Source organism: Macaca thibetana, chromosome 3 (assembly GCF_024542745.1).
Source record: "Macaca thibetana thibetana isolate TM-01 chromosome 3, ASM2454274v1, whole genome shotgun sequence".
Classification (NCBI taxonomy): domain Eukaryota; kingdom Metazoa; phylum Chordata; class Mammalia; order Primates; family Cercopithecidae; genus Macaca; species Macaca thibetana.
Window position 1 is genome coordinate 75,593,254 of NC_065580.1, and position 21,303 is coordinate 75,614,556.

At 39.3% G+C, this 21,303-nt stretch overlaps 1 protein-coding gene across 3 annotated transcripts in view; it reads right to left on the reverse strand.

Annotated features, from left to right (window-relative positions):
• The window catches only part of SLC25A13 (solute carrier family 25 member 13), a 200,205-nt gene that overhangs the window by 39,048 nt on the left and 139,854 nt on the right, over window positions 1–21,303 (reverse strand). For all 3 annotated transcript variants that reach the window (XM_050782911.1, XM_050782912.1, XM_050782913.1), the window contains 2 exons: window positions 18,991–19,043; window positions 17,567–17,647 (listed from right to left, as the gene is read on the reverse strand). In XM_050782911.1, coding sequence (XP_050638868.1) covers window positions 17,567–17,647; window positions 18,991–19,043 — 134 coding nt within the window. The remainder of the gene's footprint in view (window positions 1–17,566; window positions 17,648–18,990; window positions 19,044–21,303) is intronic.

The following is a 21,303-nucleotide window of genomic DNA, read 5'->3' on the forward strand; positions in this document are numbered from 1 at the left end:
CACTGGGCTGCCTACCTGCACCTGGCCACAGGGGACCCAGAGCTGCAGGCAGCACCACAGTGGGTTCTCTATTAAGAGTCACTGTGTGTACCCACGACTGTAGAAGACAAATTACTAAGTTCAGTGCCACGTGGACTCTCACCCAGGCTATTATCAGGAACTGAGGAACATTTTATTGCCCACTGTATTAGTATTGAATACTAGCACCAGTGTGAACACATTTTTTGTAGCATTTTTCAAAAGGGGACCCGACATTTGAAAACATATATTTTTATTAGAGGAGAACAATGGAACTGGTACACCAAAAGAAATCTTACATATTTTTATTCTTTTACAAGTGGCATTAATAAAGAATAACTTAACATGAAATGTATAGGATCAAAATAAAGAAAAAATGTATTTTTTAAAGGCACATAAACATTTGAATGTAAGAGAAATAAGTATTATTAGATTCAATGTTGCAAATATGTCACTTGGGCTATAAATTTAAAATGCAAATTTTCCTAAAAATGATTATAACAGTCAAATATTATAACTTTTTCCTAAGTTAATCTAAATTCAAAGCAATCCTCCTAAACAAAACCCCAACAGGGTTTCCTGAAGATGTCTGAAGACAGGAATATTCTGAATAAAAAATCATGTAGAGGATCTTGTATCAGTACACATTTACACACATTGATAAAGTGTCAGAAATTTTTAAAGTTTAACAAAAGACTAGATAAATGGAAAGATTCAAATATGTAGAGTCACAGTCACTGAGTATCTTTTTTTTTTTTTTTTTTTTAAAGACAGAGTCTCACTCTCTCACCCAGGCTGGAGTGCAGTGACATGATCTTGGCTCACTGCAACCTCCGTCTCCTGGGTTCAAACGAGTCTCAGGCCTCAGCCTCCCAAGTAGCTGGGATTACAGGTGCCCGCCACCACGTCTGGCTAATTTTTGTATTTTTAGTAGAGATGGGGTTTCACTATGTTGGCCAGGCTGGTCTTGAACTCCTGACCTCAGGTGATCTGCCCGTCTCAGCCTCCCAAAGTGCTGGGATTACAGGCGTTAGCCACTGCATCTGGCCGAGTATCTTAAAAAGGTAGCTAAAATGTGCTACTTTGCACATAGTCAATGGTAGAGTGGACCCCTTGTACTTGTAGCTAGGAGTCCCTCTGACCAACTCACATATCTGGTAACATCCTAATAAGTAATGCTATGGTTTACTCATCTTTTTCTTCTAAAAGAGGATGATGAGCAGGCTGGTTTTGACGCATTTCAGCATCATTTTTTTTTTGTTTGTTTGAGACAGAGTCTCTCTCTGCCACCTAGGCTGGAGTGCAGTGGCATGAACTTGGCTCAATACTATCTCTGCCTCCTGGGTTCAAGTGATTCTCATGCCTCAGCCTTCTGAGTAGCTGGGATTACAGGTGTGTGCCACCACACCCGGCTAGTTTTTTTCTGTATTTTTAGTAGAGTGTTTCGTCATGTTGCCCAGGCTGGTCTCAAACTCCTGGCCTCAAGTGATCCACCCGCCTTGACCTCCCAAAGTGCTGGGGTGACAGGTGTGAGCCACCGTACCTGGCCCAGCTTCTACCAATTCTTGCTTCCCAGAGGTCTCATCTTTTTCTCTTCATTGAGAGTACATAGTTAACCAAGAGGTCCTGGATGCTGAAGGAATCTGAGTCTGAAAGTACACTTGTGGAGGGAGGCCCAAATTGCTGAAAAAATTCAATGGCTGGTATGAGACTTCTCTCTTATCAGTTGTGTAAGGATTTTTTTTTCAAAGGCTCCATTTCCAAACTGTGATTCATTATGTATGAAGGATCTTCCAGCAGAGGGAAAGATATTCCAGTAGTATACCCCAATTATTTTTTCCTCCCCAGGGTGCTTTTCATCCTCCTTCCTTTCTTTGGCTTTCCCATGCAGTAGATTATTCCTATCATTCTGCCCTTTATGGGACCTGAAGGCTGTGGCTCTGCCCACAGTGATCTCTGCACTGATTATTTCCAGTCAGCCCTCTAACAATGTACACTTCACACATGTCTGTCCTCTAGATCCCTTTCTGGAAGGATGTGATTTTCCAAGACACCTTTCAAGAACAAATTACCCACCAGTGTGACCAGAAAGAAGAGACAGCTATAACTATTTGAATAACTACAGCCCTGCAAACTCTCTCTTCTCCCCTCCTCTCCTTCCTGGAGAAACAAGAGCCAGACACGTGTCAAGCACTTCTGATGTAGGAGGCACTGTGCTAAACTCTTCACAGACATCATCTCCTTCATCCCGCTGTCATGCTGACACAGGCTATATTATTCCCATCTTTCTAGAGATGAAATGGAAGCAGAGACTTCTCTTCAAGGCAGTAAAAGAATGCAAACCCGGACTTGCCCAATTTCTAACCCACGCTCAGAACCATTACGCCTAGTTGTCTATTGTGAAAAAGCAGATTCAATAAAACAATTCATTTTCAGTTTTTTCTTTCATGTTTGAACAGAGTAGCTGCCTGAATTTTTGGTTAATCTGATCATATGGACTAGAATTCCTGTGACTTTAAGAGCTTCTAGGAGATAAAGATTAACCAGTGGATTCAGAGACATTAAAATACATCAAGTAATACGGAAGAGATTTTTTCTAGGTACAATATAACTGATTTTCATCAGATATATCAAATTTTTCTTTGTAGATTAATCAATAATGAGAAAGCCAGGCTACTGGGCAGTAAAATCCCCAAATCTGAATCCTTGAGCAATACTATATATATATATATATTTATTTATTTATTGTGGAAGAGTCTCATTCTGTCGCCCAGGCTGGAGTGCAGTGGTGCAAACTCAGCTCACTGTAACCTCCGTCTCCCAGGTTCAAGAGATTCTTGGGCCTCAGCCTCCCAAGTACCTGGGATTACAGGCGCTCACCACCACACCCAGTCAATTTTTTTTTTTTTTTTTTTTTTTTTTTTTTTTTTGAGACAGTCTCCCTCTGTCGCCCAGGCTGGAGTGCAGTGGCTTGATCTTGGCTCACTGCAAGCTCTGAGTCCCAGGATCACACCATTCTCCTGCCTCAGCCTCCTGAGTAGCTGGGATTATAGGCGCCCACCACCACGCCCAGCTAATTTTTTGTGTTTTTAGTAGAGACGGGGTTTCACCATGTTAGCCAGGATAGTCTTGATCTCCTGACCTCATGACCCACCTGCCTCGGCCTCCCCAATTTTTGTATTTTTAGTAGAGACAGTGTTTCACCATATTGGCCAGGCTGGTTTCAAATTCCTGACCTCAAGTGATCTACCTGCCTTGGCCTACCAAAGTGCTGGGATTACAGGCGTGATCACCATGCCCAGGCGTGAGAAGTATTTTAGGTTCAAAAATATATAACTAGTGACAATTTTAACTTTATTCAAATGGGCATGCAAAATAATTATACTGATATAGGTTTTGTCTAAATATAGCATAGTCGTTTCAAGATAGGAGCAAAGGTGCTTCACCTCTCTGCCAACACAATCTTAAGTTCACACCTCCATATGACAGTTGTGGCTGCTGTAATTCATATCAGAAGTCCATGATCTACATAAATCCACCTTTGCATCCCGGAGTGCTGAGAGCAACCAGAAAGGGCAATAGGACTGTGACTACAACCATGTCAGCATGAAGTCCAAGCACCAAGCTTCTCAAACGCACAGCGTTTGGCTGATACAAAGCATCATTATTTCCAAATGCTCTGTTTTTTTCCAAGTGAAATGGTCTTCACGGCTCAAAGTAAAATTACAGGTTTTTTTCTTCTAATACCCCCTTCTCTGAAATGGGCTAGTCTGCAAAGAAACCAAACTGTGGTTCCTATCACTGTGTCTTTCGCTTAGTGCCTACATGCTTCCATAAGCTTGATTTCTTCCCCTCCTTACAGTTTTGCCACCGAAATCCCTCTTGCCATGTTACATAATGACTTCATTGTTGACACTTCTGGTTTGGCATAGGGAAGTGATATAGCTATTTATTTTTTAAAACAGAATGTTAAGGGCTGGGTGCAGTGGCTCACGCCTGTAATCCCAGCACTTTGGGAGGCTGAGGCAAGCGGATCACTGAGGTCAGGAAATGGAGACCAGCCTGGCCAACATGGTGAAATCCTCTCTCTACTAAAAATACAAAAATTAGCCAGGCACGGTGGTGCGTGCCTGTAGTCTTGGCCACTCGGGAGGCTGAGGCAGGAGAATTGCTTGAACCCGGGAGGCAGAGGTTACAGTGAGCCGAGATTACACCACTGCACTCGAGGCTGGTCGAGAGAACAAAACTCCATCTCGGAACACAAACAAAAAAACAAACAAACAAACAGAATTTTAAGAAATCAAATATTTCAGAAAGGCAACATAATCCAGAGTTCCAAGGTACAGCCCCATTTTCTGTAAGTACTCCAAGAACAGTGACCTTCATTAAAATGATAATGTACGTTAGGTCTAACAGTTGTGGACAAGTAGGTTTTACAGTTATATGTGCCTTATAACTGACTCACCAAGGCTGTCTGCTCATTTTCACAAGGATAGGAAATATTGGTAGCCTAAAAACATTATCTAAAGACTAAGGGTTCAGAAGCTCCAGTTCATATTTCCCCATGATCCATTTCCTTTCATCTGTATCAATAAAACAAGGCTTTCTCCAATGCTTCTTTATTAAATGAGATAGTATTCCTGAACATTTTCTTGAGACTTCAGGAGTCAAAAGAACTCATTAGATAAAAATAAAAGCCTTCTTACAACGCCTCCCAACCCCCAATCATTCAACAGTCTTGAGAATATTCAGAGAATATTAATAGTCTTGCATTAAAAAAAATTAAACCCATCATCACTCTGCTGTCCACAGAAAACATGGCAGTATATTTTTTAATATAGCACAATTTCAACTACATTTTAAACTAAAAGCATTAAATATAACTGTAATTTAATCACCCTCCTTTAATTTGAATTCACATGGTAGATACTTATAGCTACTTAAAAAATTAAGTGGCAAAATGTATATGAAGAATATGTATCTTGATATTTTAATTATGCTCAATTGAATGTACTTAGATTTAAAGTGCTTTTCACAAATGACATGTGCTAAGAATATCTAATTGCACACTGACATTCTAAAATGTGTGCTTACATGTGTCAAAAATAGATTAATATAAAGTTATAGAATAGACTTTGACTAAAACCCAAATATATTATTTTGATTATCTGGACACAAACAAAATTGTAACTACAAACAAGATATATAGTAATAAATGTCTAATAATTTATGTTTCATTAAGATGAACACACAAGTGATGACAGTGCTTGATATTTGAATAAATTAGAAAATAAAGACTTGTAAAGGAATCTAAGATTCGACATATTTTCCATTTACTTTCTTACTAACTCAATGTTAAATAGAGACATGAAAATAATTTGTAGTGTAACTATTATTATTGTATGTAGAGCTCACAGGTAAAAAAGAGATATTCAGCAAATAGCAGTGGATGGAGTAAATTAAAACACATTGCCCAATTGCAGTCAAGTGCTGTTCACAACTGTTCACAAATGCTGAAGATGGCATTCAGCAACCTCACAGAGAAGATGGCAAAGATGAGGTGGCATGAGGTCGGGAGGCCACTCACCCCGTCCAGCTCTGAAGGGAAGTGTGTTGGGCCCACTGCCTTCACAAGATATATCATCACCCTCCTGCAATCAGAAACTTGAGTCCTCACAAACTGAAAGAAAGACCTTTTCTTAAACCCTAGTATTAGGGGCTGAATTGCATCTCTCCAAAATTTGTATACTGAAGTCCTAACCTTCAGGACCTCAAAATGTGACTGGATTTGGACTTAGGGCCTTTTAAGAGGTAATTAAGAAGAAATGAAGTCAGATGGATGGGCCCTAATCCAATATGACTGGTGTCCTTATAATTAGAGATTAAGACACAGACAACACACGGACTGAGGGGTGACCATGTGAGGACACAGTGAGAAGGCGGCCATCTGCAAGAAAAGAAGACAGGCCTCAGAAGAAACCAAAACTGCCAACACCTTAACCTAGTACTTCCAGTTACCTGTTGTTTAAACCTCCCAATCTGTGGTATGAGGCATTTTGTTACGGCAGCCCTACCAAATGAATACACTAAGTTAGACTATCTGTCTAAATGCACATCTCTAAACATAAAGCAATATATAATTTTTTTCTTTTGATTTGGTATGAAAATAAAACTCTTAAGTGAAAAATGTGTTACTAGATTATTAACAATATTGGAACGATAATAAATTCTTACTCCATAATTGATTCTGAGAAAAATACCAAACTGAAATATCCTAGTCCTAATTTCTTAACCACATGGTGAGGCAGAAAAAGGCTATTGTGTTTACATGTTTTACAAATATTAAGTTTCATGTTTTCAGCTTCATGGGGTTTTAATGGGCCCATAGAAGCCTGGCCAAGAAACCGAAGTGGAATCCATTTGACTGACATTAAAAAGCAATTAAGTTACAGGCCTGTCAAATATGTTAACATTTGGGGTCTGCCTGTTATACATGTGTATTTTGACTACTACTACCAGAAAAGTTTAATGATTTACAGACCTTCGATGTCTAAAGTACCTTCACTGTATGAAAGCTATGACCCAGTCTTTCTTAAGATTTTCCTATCACAACAAACTCCTCCCTATTTACTAGAAATCCAGAAAGATGGCCCAATGTTTGAACTATGTTGAGTCAAACGACTCTGAGACTTTCCCAGAGAGGAGAAAGGGAGAAAAATAGAAAGGAAATATCTGGCTGGCCCAGTGTCTAGCACGAGAGTTGGACTTTTCCCTAATAAGATGACATTTCTGAGCCACTAAAGGCAGCCCTTAGTCAGGGAGGCTATGCTTAACTGTCTTAGTCTGTTTGGGTGTCTATAATGAAGTATCATAGACTACGTGGCTTATAAACAACAAAAATTCCTTTATCAGAGTTCTGGAGGCTCGAAATCTGAGATCACAGTCCGGCATGGTTGGGATTTAGTGAGCACTACTTCCTGGCTCACAGATGTTGTCTTCTCACTGTGTCCTCACATGGAGGAAGGAGTGGGGATCTCTCTGGGATCCCTTTTATAAGGGCATTAATCTCAACCTGTAGGTTCCACCCTCATGACCTAATCACCCCCAAAGATCCCACTCTTCTAATACCATCACACTGGGAGTTAGGTTCAGACCTAGCAATTGTGGGGGAAATAAACATTCAATCTATAGCACCCATGAGCCCTTAGTACCATCAGATATTTCTTTTATTTTTGCCCTCGGTCCAAGTAGAATCATCTGGAGAAAGAGCCTCTCATTGGAGTAGGCAAGCAGCAGAACTCTATTCAAGACCAATGTCTTAGTCCCATTGCCTGGAGGACTTTTTGAGCAAACCGATGGAGCTGCCTCTTGGCTTTTCAGAAATCTGCAAATTTAGATAGTGCCATGAGGTTAGAATTTTTATTTTTTTGGCTATCAATTGGCTCCTCCTTTTTTAAACCTCCTCTTTTCTATGATTCCTTCATGACTCTGACATAATTTCATGTTAGTCATTCAATAAAGTCTTTTCTACTTAAAATACAAGCCATAATAAATAAGCTATACCAAATGCTCCAAGTTGTTTATCTTCATCCTGTTCTTAAGATTCTGAATATATTTAGGGATTATTTATTTGTCATTCTTAGAAATGAAGTCAAATAAAGTAAATAGGAGCCTTATAAAGGTTGGTTCTATTACTGGGCGATCATGGAATACTTTCTTGTGAAATATCCTGGATATGTAGACACCTAGCCATGTTACAGCTATTCCCTCAATTTCTGCACCCCTACTCTCCCACCAATTTTTGGAGTTAATTCCTCTTTGCTGGTCATCAGTCTCTAAATTAATAGTAACATGGTATACAGAGCCACTACCCTTTCTTTCCAATTCTATAACCAACACCTTGTAGTCAAGCATTTATTCATTCAACAGAGATTTTTTTGGTTTCTTCCATATGTCAGACACAATGCTAGGCACACAGCTGTAACAGTGTGACATAGGCCCTGTCATCCATATTTATAGATGTCACAGTTCAGCCATTTACTCAAGGTCTGTGAGATGCAATTAGTTGTCAGCAAAAAGCTATGAAGGAAGATCTCCTCAAGTGGCAAAGCAGTGACCACGGTTGACAAAGACAGCAGGTCATATAATACCAGATACAGTCTCCAATCCTTCAAGTCAAGAAGAGATGGAAGGCAGAGATAAAGCATAAGTACAAATCAAGAAAATCTTTAATATGGTCTTACATTTTGGGGGAGTATGCAAAAAGTTCTCCCAGGGAATATTCCAAATAATAACAATAATAACATTTGAAAACAATGTAATCACTAGATTTTCACTGAACTACAAAAGGTTATAAAGATATAGCATTAAAAAATTAACATTATTGTTATAGCATCACTATAATGCATAATATATCTTAATTAATTCACATGTCACTCGAGAGTGACTTCATAACAATTCAACCTAATGATTAAGCCTCACATCATCTTATATTTATAAGTAAGATACGTGCAGAGCCTTGCATAGTGAAATAAAAATTCTATTTTAGGAAAACTACACTATGATGCTACATATCCACACGAAATCCTGGGAAGAAAAAAATCGCAAAGTAAGACTTAAATCCACTTCAGACAATCTGTCTCACCAGCTCTGATTGTCAGAGTATACGTATTCATTATATGAGGAAATTTTCTTCCTGGTTTGATACGACTGAGTATGAAATCATAAGGGATTTCAAGTTCAATCACAAGGAATAGTGACTTTGAGTATATTTTATGACCAAAGTATACACAATACTACTCAGGGAAAACTTACAGAATTCAGAGCTAAAAACAAAACAGTACAAGAAGGGTTTGAAGACACTTATAGATAGCTGAAACAAATGGAAATGTTAAGCAAAGTCATTAATATCTGGGTGGGGCCATGACTCGAGGCTGCCATATGTATGGCCTAGCACACAAAGATCAGGTTTGCCAACCAGATTTCCTCTCTCAATAATTACATGAAAAGCAAAACAAAACTGAACAACTTGAGCTAATTAGCTGGGAGCTGGGGCAAGGGATGAAAAGAGGCTGTCTCCTACTGTGAGAGAGACTAAGTGGCTGGCAAGAACATGAAGGGAATTCTTGAGAAAGTCAACATCAGTTCTTCAGGAAGAGAAGAAGTGATGGATTAGAATAGTCAAAAGATGTGCAGAGTGATGCAAAGTCACTGCGAGAGACAAAGAAGGCCAAGTGGAGAAAATGGAGAGAGTAGCCAGTTCCTAATGCTGCCTCAATTCTCAAGAGCCTTCAATTTCATTTAATGGATACCCTTAACCTTCACTTATCTCCACTTTGGTGAGTTTCTGCCCCCTGCTACCAGAAGCAATCTAGAGAATGAATGGGTTCTAGGATCAGCAACAGACCCTCAGAGAAGGCATGAGATGGGCTATGAAACCTTCACAAGATGAAGGGCAATGAAGATGTTCCCAGCTCACAACACGGGTTACTGAATCCTCCAGTGGTAGCTGAAACATCCTTTGCTATTATTCCTATTAAGATATAGAGTCTAATTTCTCTCCTGTTGAATCTGGGCCAGCCTAACTGGCTTGTCTGACCAACAGAATGCACTGGCAGTGACCTTCAAGGTCAGGTCATAAGAAGTCTTGTCTCTGACCAGGACTCTTAAGATGCCTGCTCTTGGGAGGCTCCCTCTCAGAATCAAACTGTCAATGTTTGAAAAGACCAAGCTACACAGAGAAGTCAAGCAGGTGCTCTGGACCACAGCCCCAGCGGTGACGAGAGTGAGCCACCTTGGATATCTGTCCCGGTAGACCCTTCAGATGAGTCTGGCCCCAGCTTCCACTAGCCCATAACCACATAAGAATCCCAAGTACAACCCTCCCAGGCTGAGCCCAGTCAATCCACAGAACCACAAGAGAGAATAATAATAAGTATTTATTTGAAGTCACTAAATTTGCAGATTATTTGTTATGCAGCAATAGATAATCAGAACACCTCTCCTCCTCAGTGATGGAGAAACACTGAAATCTTTCCTGTTAGGAGGAAAGCCTTGGAACTCGGATTGGCATGCACTGTGGACACAGGATGAAATTAAAGTCATTTTTAGAAAAAGGATGCTATGCTACCCAGCAGAGGAAATCAATCAGTAGATAAATGACAAATAAGCAGGTTCACAAAGAAGACCAGAGATTTCAGGAGCACCTGAGGTAGCTGAGGTCCTCAAGAGCCATATCCAAACTCCAATACACCTATTCCATTCTGTTCCACCCAAAAAGCCAAACTAAAACATTCATTTTCATAAAATTCTCTCTCTCTCTCTCTGTGTGTATATATATATACACACACACACACACACACACACACAAGAAGTTAAAAAGTAGACACTAGAGGCCAGGCACGGTGGCTCACGCCTGTAATCCCAGCACTTTGGGAGGTCGAGGTGGGTAGATCATAAGTTCAGGAGTTCGAGACCAGCCTGGCCAATATGGTGAAACCTCATCTTTACTAAACATACAAAAAAATTAGCTGGGCATGGTGGCACATGCCTGTAATCCCAACTACTTGGGAGGCTGAGGCAGGAGAATCGCTTGAATCCAAGAGGCAGAGGTTGCAGTGAGCTGAGATCGCGCCACTGCACTCCAGCCTGGGTGACAAACCGAGACTCCATCTCAAAAAAAAAAAAAAAAAAAAAAAAGTAGACACTAGAAGAGCAGGAAGACTAGCACTGAAGTCATGATTTAATTCTTTCATACATATTATCTCATTTAATTTTTCCCACAATCAGGCAAGGTAAGTGTGGTGCATTAAAGATGGCTGCAACATCATTGTCACGTCTCCCATTCAGAGGCAGACTATTTTCCCTGGCACTGACAGAATCTGGCTGACCTATAACCTGTTTTCACAAATACACTGTGGCTAAATTAATGTTGCATAATCTCAAAAACTGGGCCTGAGATTTTTCTCAGTTTCTTATTCTGCTCTCAGAACTCACTTTCTTAAGTCTGACACTATAGTATGAGGAAGCTCACACAGCTATGCCACGTGGAGAACCTGTCCCCACCCAGCCCTGGCTCCAGCTGAGCTCCAAGCTGGTTGCCATTTGTGTGAGGACATTCTGGACCTTCTAGCTACCTCACTACTCCAGCTGAAATCATGGGAAAGAGACAGAAACCACGGGAAGGAGGCAGCATTCATGAAAAAGAACAGACTTTTTTTGTTTTTTTTTAATACTTTAAGTTCTAGGGTACATGTACACAATGTGCAGGTTTGTTACATATGTACACATGTGCCATGTTGGTGTGCTGCACTAATTAACTCGTCATTTACATTAGGTATATCTCCTAATGCTATCCCTCCACCCTCTCCCCACCTCACAACAGGTTCCCCTTCCTGTGTGAGGTTCCCCTTCCTGTGTCCAAGTGTTCTCGTTGTTCAATTCCCACCTATGAGTGAGAACATGCAGTGTTTGGTTTTTTGTCCTCGCGACAGTTTGCTCAGAATGATGGTTTCCGGCTTCATCCATGTCCCTACAAAGGACATGAAATCATCCTTTTTTATGGCTGCATAGTATTCCATGGTGTATATGTGCCACATTTTCTTAATCCAGTCTATCACTGATGGACATTTGGGTTGATTCCAAGTCTTTGCTATTGTGAATAGTGCCGCAGTAAACATACGTGTGCATGTGTCTTTATAGCAGCATGATTTATAATCCTTTGGGTATATACCCAGTAATGGGATGGCTGGGTCAAATGGTATTTCTAGTCCTAGATCCTTGAGGAATCACCACACTGTCTTCCACAATGGTTGAACTAGTTTACAGTCCCACCAGCAGTATAAAAGAGTTCCTATTTCTCCACATCCTCTCCAGCACCTGCTGTTTCCTGACTTTTTAATGATCGCCATTAGAACAGATTATTGTTTTAAACCACTAAGTTTTGGAGGGGTTTGTTATACAGCAATAGACAACTGAAAGAGAAAGTTGCTATCTAAATTTTATAGACAAGAAAACTGCAACTCAGAGAAGTCAAGTAAGTTGTGTAATCCTTGATTCACATCTGGCAGGTGAAGGCCTTGAGACCCCAAACTGACTAAAAGCCCATGTTCTTTCCAGTAAACTGGACTGCCTCTTGTTAGATGTGATTATTCTTACTACAAATGGCTATGATTTTCAAAAGGATTAACTTTACCAAAAAAAAAAGAAAAAAGAAAAAACAAAAAACAAAAAATGAAGAAGCATCCCTGTTGGCAATTCTCAGAAATTAGAATGGCAAGGTTTTAAAAGGAACACTTTCACTTTGTAAAATGGTCTCCATCTATATGCTTTCTATTCTTGGTGATTTGGGAATCATCATTAAGTACGGCTTGGAGAGAAAGGTGATAAGTTTTATTGTTAATGACAGGAAGGGGTTTGGCAAACATTAAAGAAAAGATATAAATTAGCCCATTACCAGATTTGTCATTGATTGGCTGTGAAGATTGACAAGATCACTTTTGAGTGATTTTAGCTTTAAAATTCTTTCATTTAACCAATATTTATAAAGAGTCTACAGGTTACCATGCAATGCCTGCAGTCCCTGGAATACATCAATGAATAAGAAGATCCATGTCCTTGCAGAACTTGTACTCTACCGTGAAGGGGACAGAAAATAAACAAAAATCATGAAAAATAAGTAAGTTATACAGAATGTTTGAAGGTGGTGAGAACTATGGCAACAGGAGAAGAAAGGGGGTGATGGGAAGACAGGCTGATAGGTAGATAGGGAGTGTTTGCTGGCAGTGGGGAGGGTTAACATTTTTAAACTAAGTATCATATATGAGTTTAAAGCATAAGACTGAAGCAACGACTGTTGTCTAGGGAGAAACCCCAAGTAACCAAAAGCTTGGTTAAATGAATACACTGTTCCAACCATAAGTCTATCTAGAAACCCACACATCTGTAACAGACATACGCAGTATATGCCACATTCCAACACTAGAACGTAATACTCCCATTTACTATTATTTTCTGATAAGCAAAGCACATGAGTTGCACTAATGGGAAAAAATGCAAAGGCATCAATCTGGGAATCATATGAGTTGTTCCTAGAGCATTGTGTTAGGATGAAGCATTCAAAAACAAACATTTATACTGCTTAGGATACTCACAAGTAATAAAAAGTAGAAAGACATGCTTAGAATGAAAAACACCAGTGTCAGGACAGAGTTTTCTCTTGGGAGATAAGGGAAGGAAAAGCAATTTGGACAGGTACATTAAGGGCCTCCAACTGCTGTCAAGTTTGCCACCAATCTAAGTGGTAGGCACACCTGTGTCTGTATCTTTGTGTTTTTCAAAATCTTTCAAAATAAAACAATTGCAACTGAATGTAATGTATGAGATGAGTAATAAAAACTTGCCTTAAAAACAGTATTTGATATGTGGCTGGACAAACTGGCATAAACCATCATGCATATGGGAATCACCATAACGGTGGGAATCAGGCAGCCAACAGCATTAGGGTACTACTTATTTATAGGGGAGAGTAATTAAGATTACTCTTCATTCCATGTTTTCCCAACAGTGTTATTCTCACCAGTCCCTTTTAGAACCAGTGACACAAACATATAAATTGTTTTTCCAACTAAAAATGCACTCAAAATAATACAAACTTCGATAAACACCAATTATATTTACAACATGCACACTCATGCACACAAATGTGTGCATCACAGTGAAAAAATACCCTGGGACCACTATCAAAGGACCATAGTTTAAAACATGTTAATTTGTCTTTCCAAAAATTACTACACAATACTACTACTTTGTATTGGTATATGAACAGTTTTTACTAAACATGGCTTTATAAGACAGATGTTCATATTTTTATGACTTTCTTAGTAATATTAGATTTATTTTCATGCCAAATAAATTAATCATCATATTTATACTTCTTCCTTGAAACTAGTCATCGCATCACTTGTATTCCTTACTTGGTGACTTTTTTTAAAGATCAAAGGATCAAAAGCTAAAGATCCCAGGCTCCTCAAGATTTCAACCTAGATGCATGTTACGCTAGATATATAAAAGTCATACACTTACTTTGTCGAATGAAGCACTGCAGCCTACAGATCATACTGCATTACATACGTTATTTTTCATTTTTTCTTAAAGTAACAGCAAAAAAGCAATAAAGACAACATATTCAGATGTAATATGTCAGTCTTCAGAATCATTGGGAACCTAACTGGAAGTGGCTAGTGGTAACAGAACCTCTGTCTTCTGACACACTGACTGAAAGTTTCCATGGTCACTAACACAGATTCTCAATCACAGCCCTCTAAAGGCGCCAAGTATTTGATCCAAGAAGGGAAAAGATGGAAAAAAACCCAGAAGGCATACACACACACACACACACACACACACACACACACACATACATATACACACACACACACATATATGTATACCTCATGCAGGGAAGACTGAAGGTCCAGGTCTCCATTACAACTCCCACAACTACAATCCTAATTTAGAATGCAGAAACCAAACTTACGGAGAAAACACAAACCACAAAGAATTATTTCAGATTTAGAGTTTGTAAACCCCAGTCTCAGCACCGAGTTTTGTCTTAAAACATGCTGAATGTATCACTACTGTTAAAGTGTGAATCTATAAAAATGCTCAGAAAACTGGAGTCAATTTTTTAACGGTGCTCTAAACTAAAACTAATCTCAAATGCAAAAAATGAGTTTAAAAATAAATAACAGACTTGCCCTTTTTCCTATGTCAATGAAACAGAAGATTATTTTTTAATCTCTTCAGTTACAGGCTTTATTATACCAAAAATAATAAATAAGAAATGGGATAAACTTTATTCCTTTCTAGTGACAATGATTTTTTTCCCTCCAAATTTACTAACACTTTCATTTTTCAAAAAAAAAAATACAATAAAACAGGTTGTTTAGCTAATCACTATGAAGTTATGAGACAAAGACCTCCCTACATACTTTCCTCGTTTTTGCAGAAACAGATCATAAAACAGAAGAAGCCTTGTTCAAAGAAATGAGCAGCTTTGGTTACAAGTGCAAAAGTCAGCCATGTGTACTAATTCTCAGTAATAATGAAGCAAGGTGAGGTCCCCAGAGACTTAAAAGTCAACACCTAGCAATGCTTGGATGAACTAAGATGAGGAACCGCTCATGTGGCACAACCTTACAAAACCCTTTGTATTCCCAATAGGACAGATGAGGCTGTGGAACTCACAACAACCCTCTAAGGTGTGTGACTGCCTCCAATTATACAGAAAACTTTGCTAAAGCCTGCAAAGAAAGATGCTGCTGCTACTTAAAAAATGCATGGCTGGGCGGGGTGGCCCACGCCTGTAATCCCAGCTCTTTGGGAGGCCAAGGTGGGCAGATCAGGAGGTCAGGAGATTGAGACCATCCTGGCCAACATGGTGAAACCCAGTCTCTACTAAAAATGCAGAGAAGTTAGCTGGGCATGGTGGTGCGTGCCTGTAGTCCCAGCTACTCAGGAGGCTGAGGCAGGAGAATCGCTTGAACCTGGGAGATGGAGGTTGCGATCGCGTCACTGCACTCCGGCCTGGTGACAGAGCAAAACTGTCTTTAAAAAAAAAAAAGAAAAAAAAAAAAGGATGTGTGTGCACACACAAACACACAGAAAATGGAACCATCCATTCATCTACTCAGAGATCTAAAGGGACCTTGGTTGTCTGCTACCTACAGGATTGCTTACCTGAAAATAAACTCTTACTTCTTAAAGTAATGACTGGGGGAAAAAAGGCAAGGGAGAAGACTTGAAAAGCTAGGGACCACTGTCTACCTCTGAGATGAAGGATGGCAAATCTCATTTCACAGATATTTTAAGTAGCTGTAAAGCCTAAGTGGCTCCAATTTTAAGCCTGTGTTTAGATCAGGTTTGAAAAGGGCTACATCTCTTTACATAACTAGGCACCACTTCTGATGCCAATGTGCTTTGTGTTTGAAATGGGCGACTGCATATGCAAAAACAAGACCACCTACAGATGGCACCTAGAAAATACGTGCCACAACCAATCTCCTTGGCACCCAGAGGCATGTGCAGGCAAAATGCTTTCATTAAAAAGAAAATAAACCTCTGGGCACCATGCCATGATGATTGCCAACATCTTGAGTAGTATCACATAATTAATTTTACATTTTAATTCTTATAGAAATCTATGATCATATCTTTTCAGAAAGTTTAAAATGTAACTTAAAAAAAACAACAACCCCACCTGACCTACCAAAAAACCCTGCTATATCCTGGACCCTGTAACAACCTGAAGGACTAGGCTAGGCACAGCCTATGGATATACCTATCCAAAAATTAGAAAACCTACTTACTCAAATGGAAACTACAGAGTTGTTTTAAATGGAGAGTACTTATGGGGAAGAGCAACTTCTAAAATTCTCTTTGATTATTATTGTGTGCCCTTTTTATTTAGGACATTAAAGGCTCCTTTTTTCCATCCTGAATGCTCCTAAAGTTACAGAACAAGGGGATCCTGCCTGGCCATCTCCGACAGGTCACTGATCAAACAGAGAGGCAGGCAGTAGCCAAATTCCATCCATCTCTAAAGAATACCAGGAGCTAGGACTTCTTAGCTCCTGCTACATTTAAGAAACCATCATTCAATGTTAGATAGGACAATAAGCCCTTTCCACACAAACATTGTCCAACACCTAAACTCAAGGATCTTCAAGAAAAAAATTACTTCAGGAATACTACTTCCTGCCCAGAGTAAGCCAATTTTAAAAAGTGACTTCATCTTTTTTATAAGAAATAGGTTCAGATAAAAAAAATACCAATTTTGTATTGCCTGAGTGATCAAAGCCTGTTATTTAACCAACCTTATCTTTAAATAACACTAGTCTTTGTATAAGAGTTTAATTTACTTAAAGTATTTACATTCACATGAACAAACCAGTACATGAGATAAAACGAGACACAATGTTTTGCTGAGCTTCAGAACAAGATGCAGGTTGTTCATCCATATAAGGAAACAATCATTCCAAGCGTTTTTGACAATGCAGAGCACACTCAGCCAGTTATTTCCCAGCATTGTTCTCCCAAAAGCAGTGGAAGCCTGAACAGATGCTGCCACTTGCAAGGCAAAGCCAAGCAAAGAGCTATGGTTGCTGACTTCAAACTACAAGTTTTAGTGCCTGACCCAGCAGAGGGTGCCATGAGGAAAGAATGTACTAAACATTAACTTTAGAAAAGGTTAGCAAAGATTTTTCAAAGGGCAAACACTTCTGTCACAAATGACTTCTATTGCAGAACAAACCATAAGCAATGACGAATTTAACAGGCATGACTTAACAGGCAGTAAGATCAGAAACATTTACCCTTCCACCTCTGGAATGGTTCGCCTGTCTAGGAAAAGCCGAGGTGCCCTAGTAGACTCTGCCCTTGTGCAGGATCTGTGGTTAAACAGAAGCCTTAGTCCACACCTGTTGACCATGGCAGTGATATATATGTGAAACAAATCTTTTCAATGTAGAGATCTTCAAAAGGTACTTACGCAGCCTCCAGCAAGAATTTCTGCTGCAAGTGGGACCGAACCATCTTTGTGCATAAATTTATCCCTCACAAAATCGTTCACCTTGAAGAAAAATATTTATAGAAGCTGATGAAAAATATAAAGAAAGTCATTAAACACTTATAAATATGCATCTGTCAATATAGGCTATTCTTTTCTATCAGTCTATTGGAGTAATCATAAATTGCACAAATTAACAGATCTTAAAATAGTTTGAGAAGTACTCTTAATAGCATAATACAGTTTTAAAAAATGAAAAATATATATGCATCACTGATGTTTCAGGAGAAAAGTTAAAAGATAAATGAAAGCCAAAAATACGCTCTGCAATTAGAATAGCTTAAGAAGGCTGATTTTGTCACTGATAATAGTGACAAAATAAAAACATACATCTTACAACTTAACACTGTTTTATAAGGCTTGATTAAAAATCACTTTCCAGTCTTCTAACAAGAATTAATCTAAAACACTACTCATCATGGAGATAAATTTGGCTGAGCAGACTTTTTCAGCTTAGAAGAAATTCAATATCTAAAAATTCCTCAAGGATTCTCAAAGAACATAAATTACATTAATTAATTAATATAATATTCTCAAAATGGTATGTACTACAAGAAATTTTAAGAAACAGTCATATCTTTTTGGCAGACATAGGCCAGAGAAGATTAGCTATCTCAAGGTCACATAATAAAATGGTAAAAGAAGAATTTCAGGCTCCAAAGCTACACAGTTCAATCTAAAGCTAGAGTTTCACTTTCTGGGGCTTTATGGCCTTAGTGATGCAAATGTTCGTATATTCCACAAACACTTAAACTGAATATCAACCATCTGTCAAATGTGAGCCAGGCACTGGGCAAATAATCTGATGAACGATCGACTTCAACTAGAACCCAGATCCCTGCACATTTGGCTTTATAGAACACACCCTAACCACGAATCCTAAAAAACAGCAGGTGCTGACATGCTCCGGAGTCAGACAAGTCTGATTTTAAATTCTAGTTCTCCCACTCATGATTTGTGGGAACACAGGTAGGCTCTTTAAGCCCTATAGGCCTTAGTTTCCTTATCTGTAAACTGTGGATCACGCTCTGTTGAGATTAGACCAGTAAAAGGTAATACATATAATGTGCCTAATACAGTAGATACTGAAGGGAATTTAGCTGCTACTGCTATGATGACAACAATGATGGCAGCAACCACTAAAAGTACTCAAGTTTATTATCACATTTTTGGATGTCCACTGCTAAATGGGGAATAATGAAAAAACGTGTGTGGTGAGTTCCCCTGCTTTCAAATTAGCTAGCACCTCTGAGCAAACAAACCTGCTGTTTCCTATAAGAATACCTGCTAGATTCTTGAGTATGTACAAAAGCCCTTACTAAGAAGCACCAACTCAAAAGACTTACTGTAAGTTTTATGGCCTTCTCTGGGGCAACTCCCAATAACTGTGGCAACAGACCTAAAAATCAACAAAAAGTAGAAGTATATTAAATAAATTAGCATTAACTAAACAAATCAACAGTTCCACAGAGGGGATTACCACTTAAAAACTGCTTAATCTCTGCTGCAATTTTCTGCTATTACCCTTAATGAGAATATTTGAAATGGAATGTTTAAGTACTAACTTCTAACAGCCGCATCAGGCCCAAGTACATTCCATCTCACATTCTGGATCGTTTGCACATTGGGTAAATCAACAGTATTAGTGACATAGGAAATCTCATTATTCCCCCAAAGTCTGCTCCTTCCCTTCTGCCTTCTAAATCAGTGGACCACTTGATTTTCTAAATCAAGAACCACTTTTGGGGAAGGCAGTGAGAACACTGAGTGCATTTAGTGGAGCTACATATCTGAATTAAAAATCTCGTTTTCATTTGTTCTTCTTAAAGAAAAAAAATTTAAATCACAATTATTTTTTCTTGGAAACACGCACCAAGCTAACCCTGATGGTAGGAGTACGTTGTACCCTTTGTCATACTTTGCGAGAGGTTCATGGTGCTATTCTTCATTGGAAGTATAATTTTCTAATTTATCTATGTAAGAAGGTCCACTTGCAGCCTCTTCTGAGGGACCAGCCTTGCCCACACTCTCTTCCTAAAGGAGCAAGCCTGAGAGGTCACTAGCTTGAATGCCATATGTATCCAACCTACAGGTATATTTTATTGAGTAACGAAAAGTTTCAAACATAATCTGACATCCTTGTAAGAAAGATCAATGAGGCCAGTAATCACGCCTGTAATCCTAACACTTTAGGAGGCTGAGGAGGGCAGATCACCTGAGGTCAGGAGTTTGAGACCAGCCTGACCAACAAGGTGAAACCCTGTCTCTACTAAAAACACAAAAATTAGCCGGGTGTGTAGTCCCAGCTACTCAGGAGGCCAAGACAGGAGAATTGCTTGAACCCAGGAGGCGGAGGTTGCAGTGAGCACAGATTGCACCATTGCACTCCAGACTGGGCAATGGAGCGACACTCTGTCTCAAAAAATAAATAAATAAATACATAAATAGATAAAATAAAATAAAAATAAAATAAAATAAAATAAAATAAAATAAAATATCAATGAACGGACTGACCTAGCCGTCAGTTCATAGGTTCAGTTCTGACTGAACTGACTGACCCTGGGCCTCTTTCTGACATCCCAGCCATCTGCTCTATTGAGTGAAGCTCCATCCTTCAGACAGAAACCATGCAAGGTGGTGCCCACCCTGCTCTGAGGCCCGTACCTCAATGAGGACAAATGCCCGTTTCTTTCTTTCTTTCTTTTTTTTTTTTGAGATGGAGTCTCACTCTGTCACCCAGGCTAGAGTGCAGTGGCTTGATCTCAGCTCACTGACAGCTCTGCCTCCCGGGTTCATGCCATTCTCCTGCCTCAGCCTCCAGAGTGGCTGGGACTACAGGCACCCGCTACCATGTCCAGCTAATTTTTTGTTTTAGTAGAGATGGGGTTTCACCATGTTAGCCAGGATGGTCTTGATCTCCTGACCTCATGATTTGCCTGCCTTGGCCTCCCAAAGTGCTGGGATTACAGGCATGAGCCACCATGCCTGGCCTCCAGTTTCTATTTTTATTGCTCTATTGATACCCTCACAATTGATAAAATTTTTTATTTGCTCATATCCTTATAAAGGGGGAAAACTAAATAGATGAATGCAGCTTGATGTTTTTGGAAAAATGGGAGAAAGTCCTTCATTGTGGAATTAAACAAGGATAAGGATGGTGAGGCTAATGAAAATTTTCTTTAAAAGTGCATCATGTTTATTACATGCCAGGTACCATTTTAAAAACTTTATTAACTCATTTAATCCTCATAATCACTCTATAGAGAGGAAACCAAGGCATAGAGAGTTAAAGTAATTTGTTCCAAGTTACCTAGCTGGTAAGTGGTGAGACTGGGATACAAGCCTTAGCCATCTTACTCAAAAAAATATATACCTTTATACACCACTTAACTCTATGTGTCAATATGCAAATGCGCATCTGCATCTCACACCCAGCTGCATTTGTTCACTTATATAACCTGCCTAGATCCTATAAGCATTTAAGTTTGCAACACTTCTTTTTGTTTTTTCTTATTTTTTATTTTTAACAAAGAGACAAGGTCTCACTATGTTGCCCAGACTGGTCTCAGATTCCTAGCCTCAAGCAATCCTCCCGCCTAGGCTTTCCAAAGTGCTGGGATTACAGGTGCGAGCCATCTCATCACCTGGCCTGAGTTAGT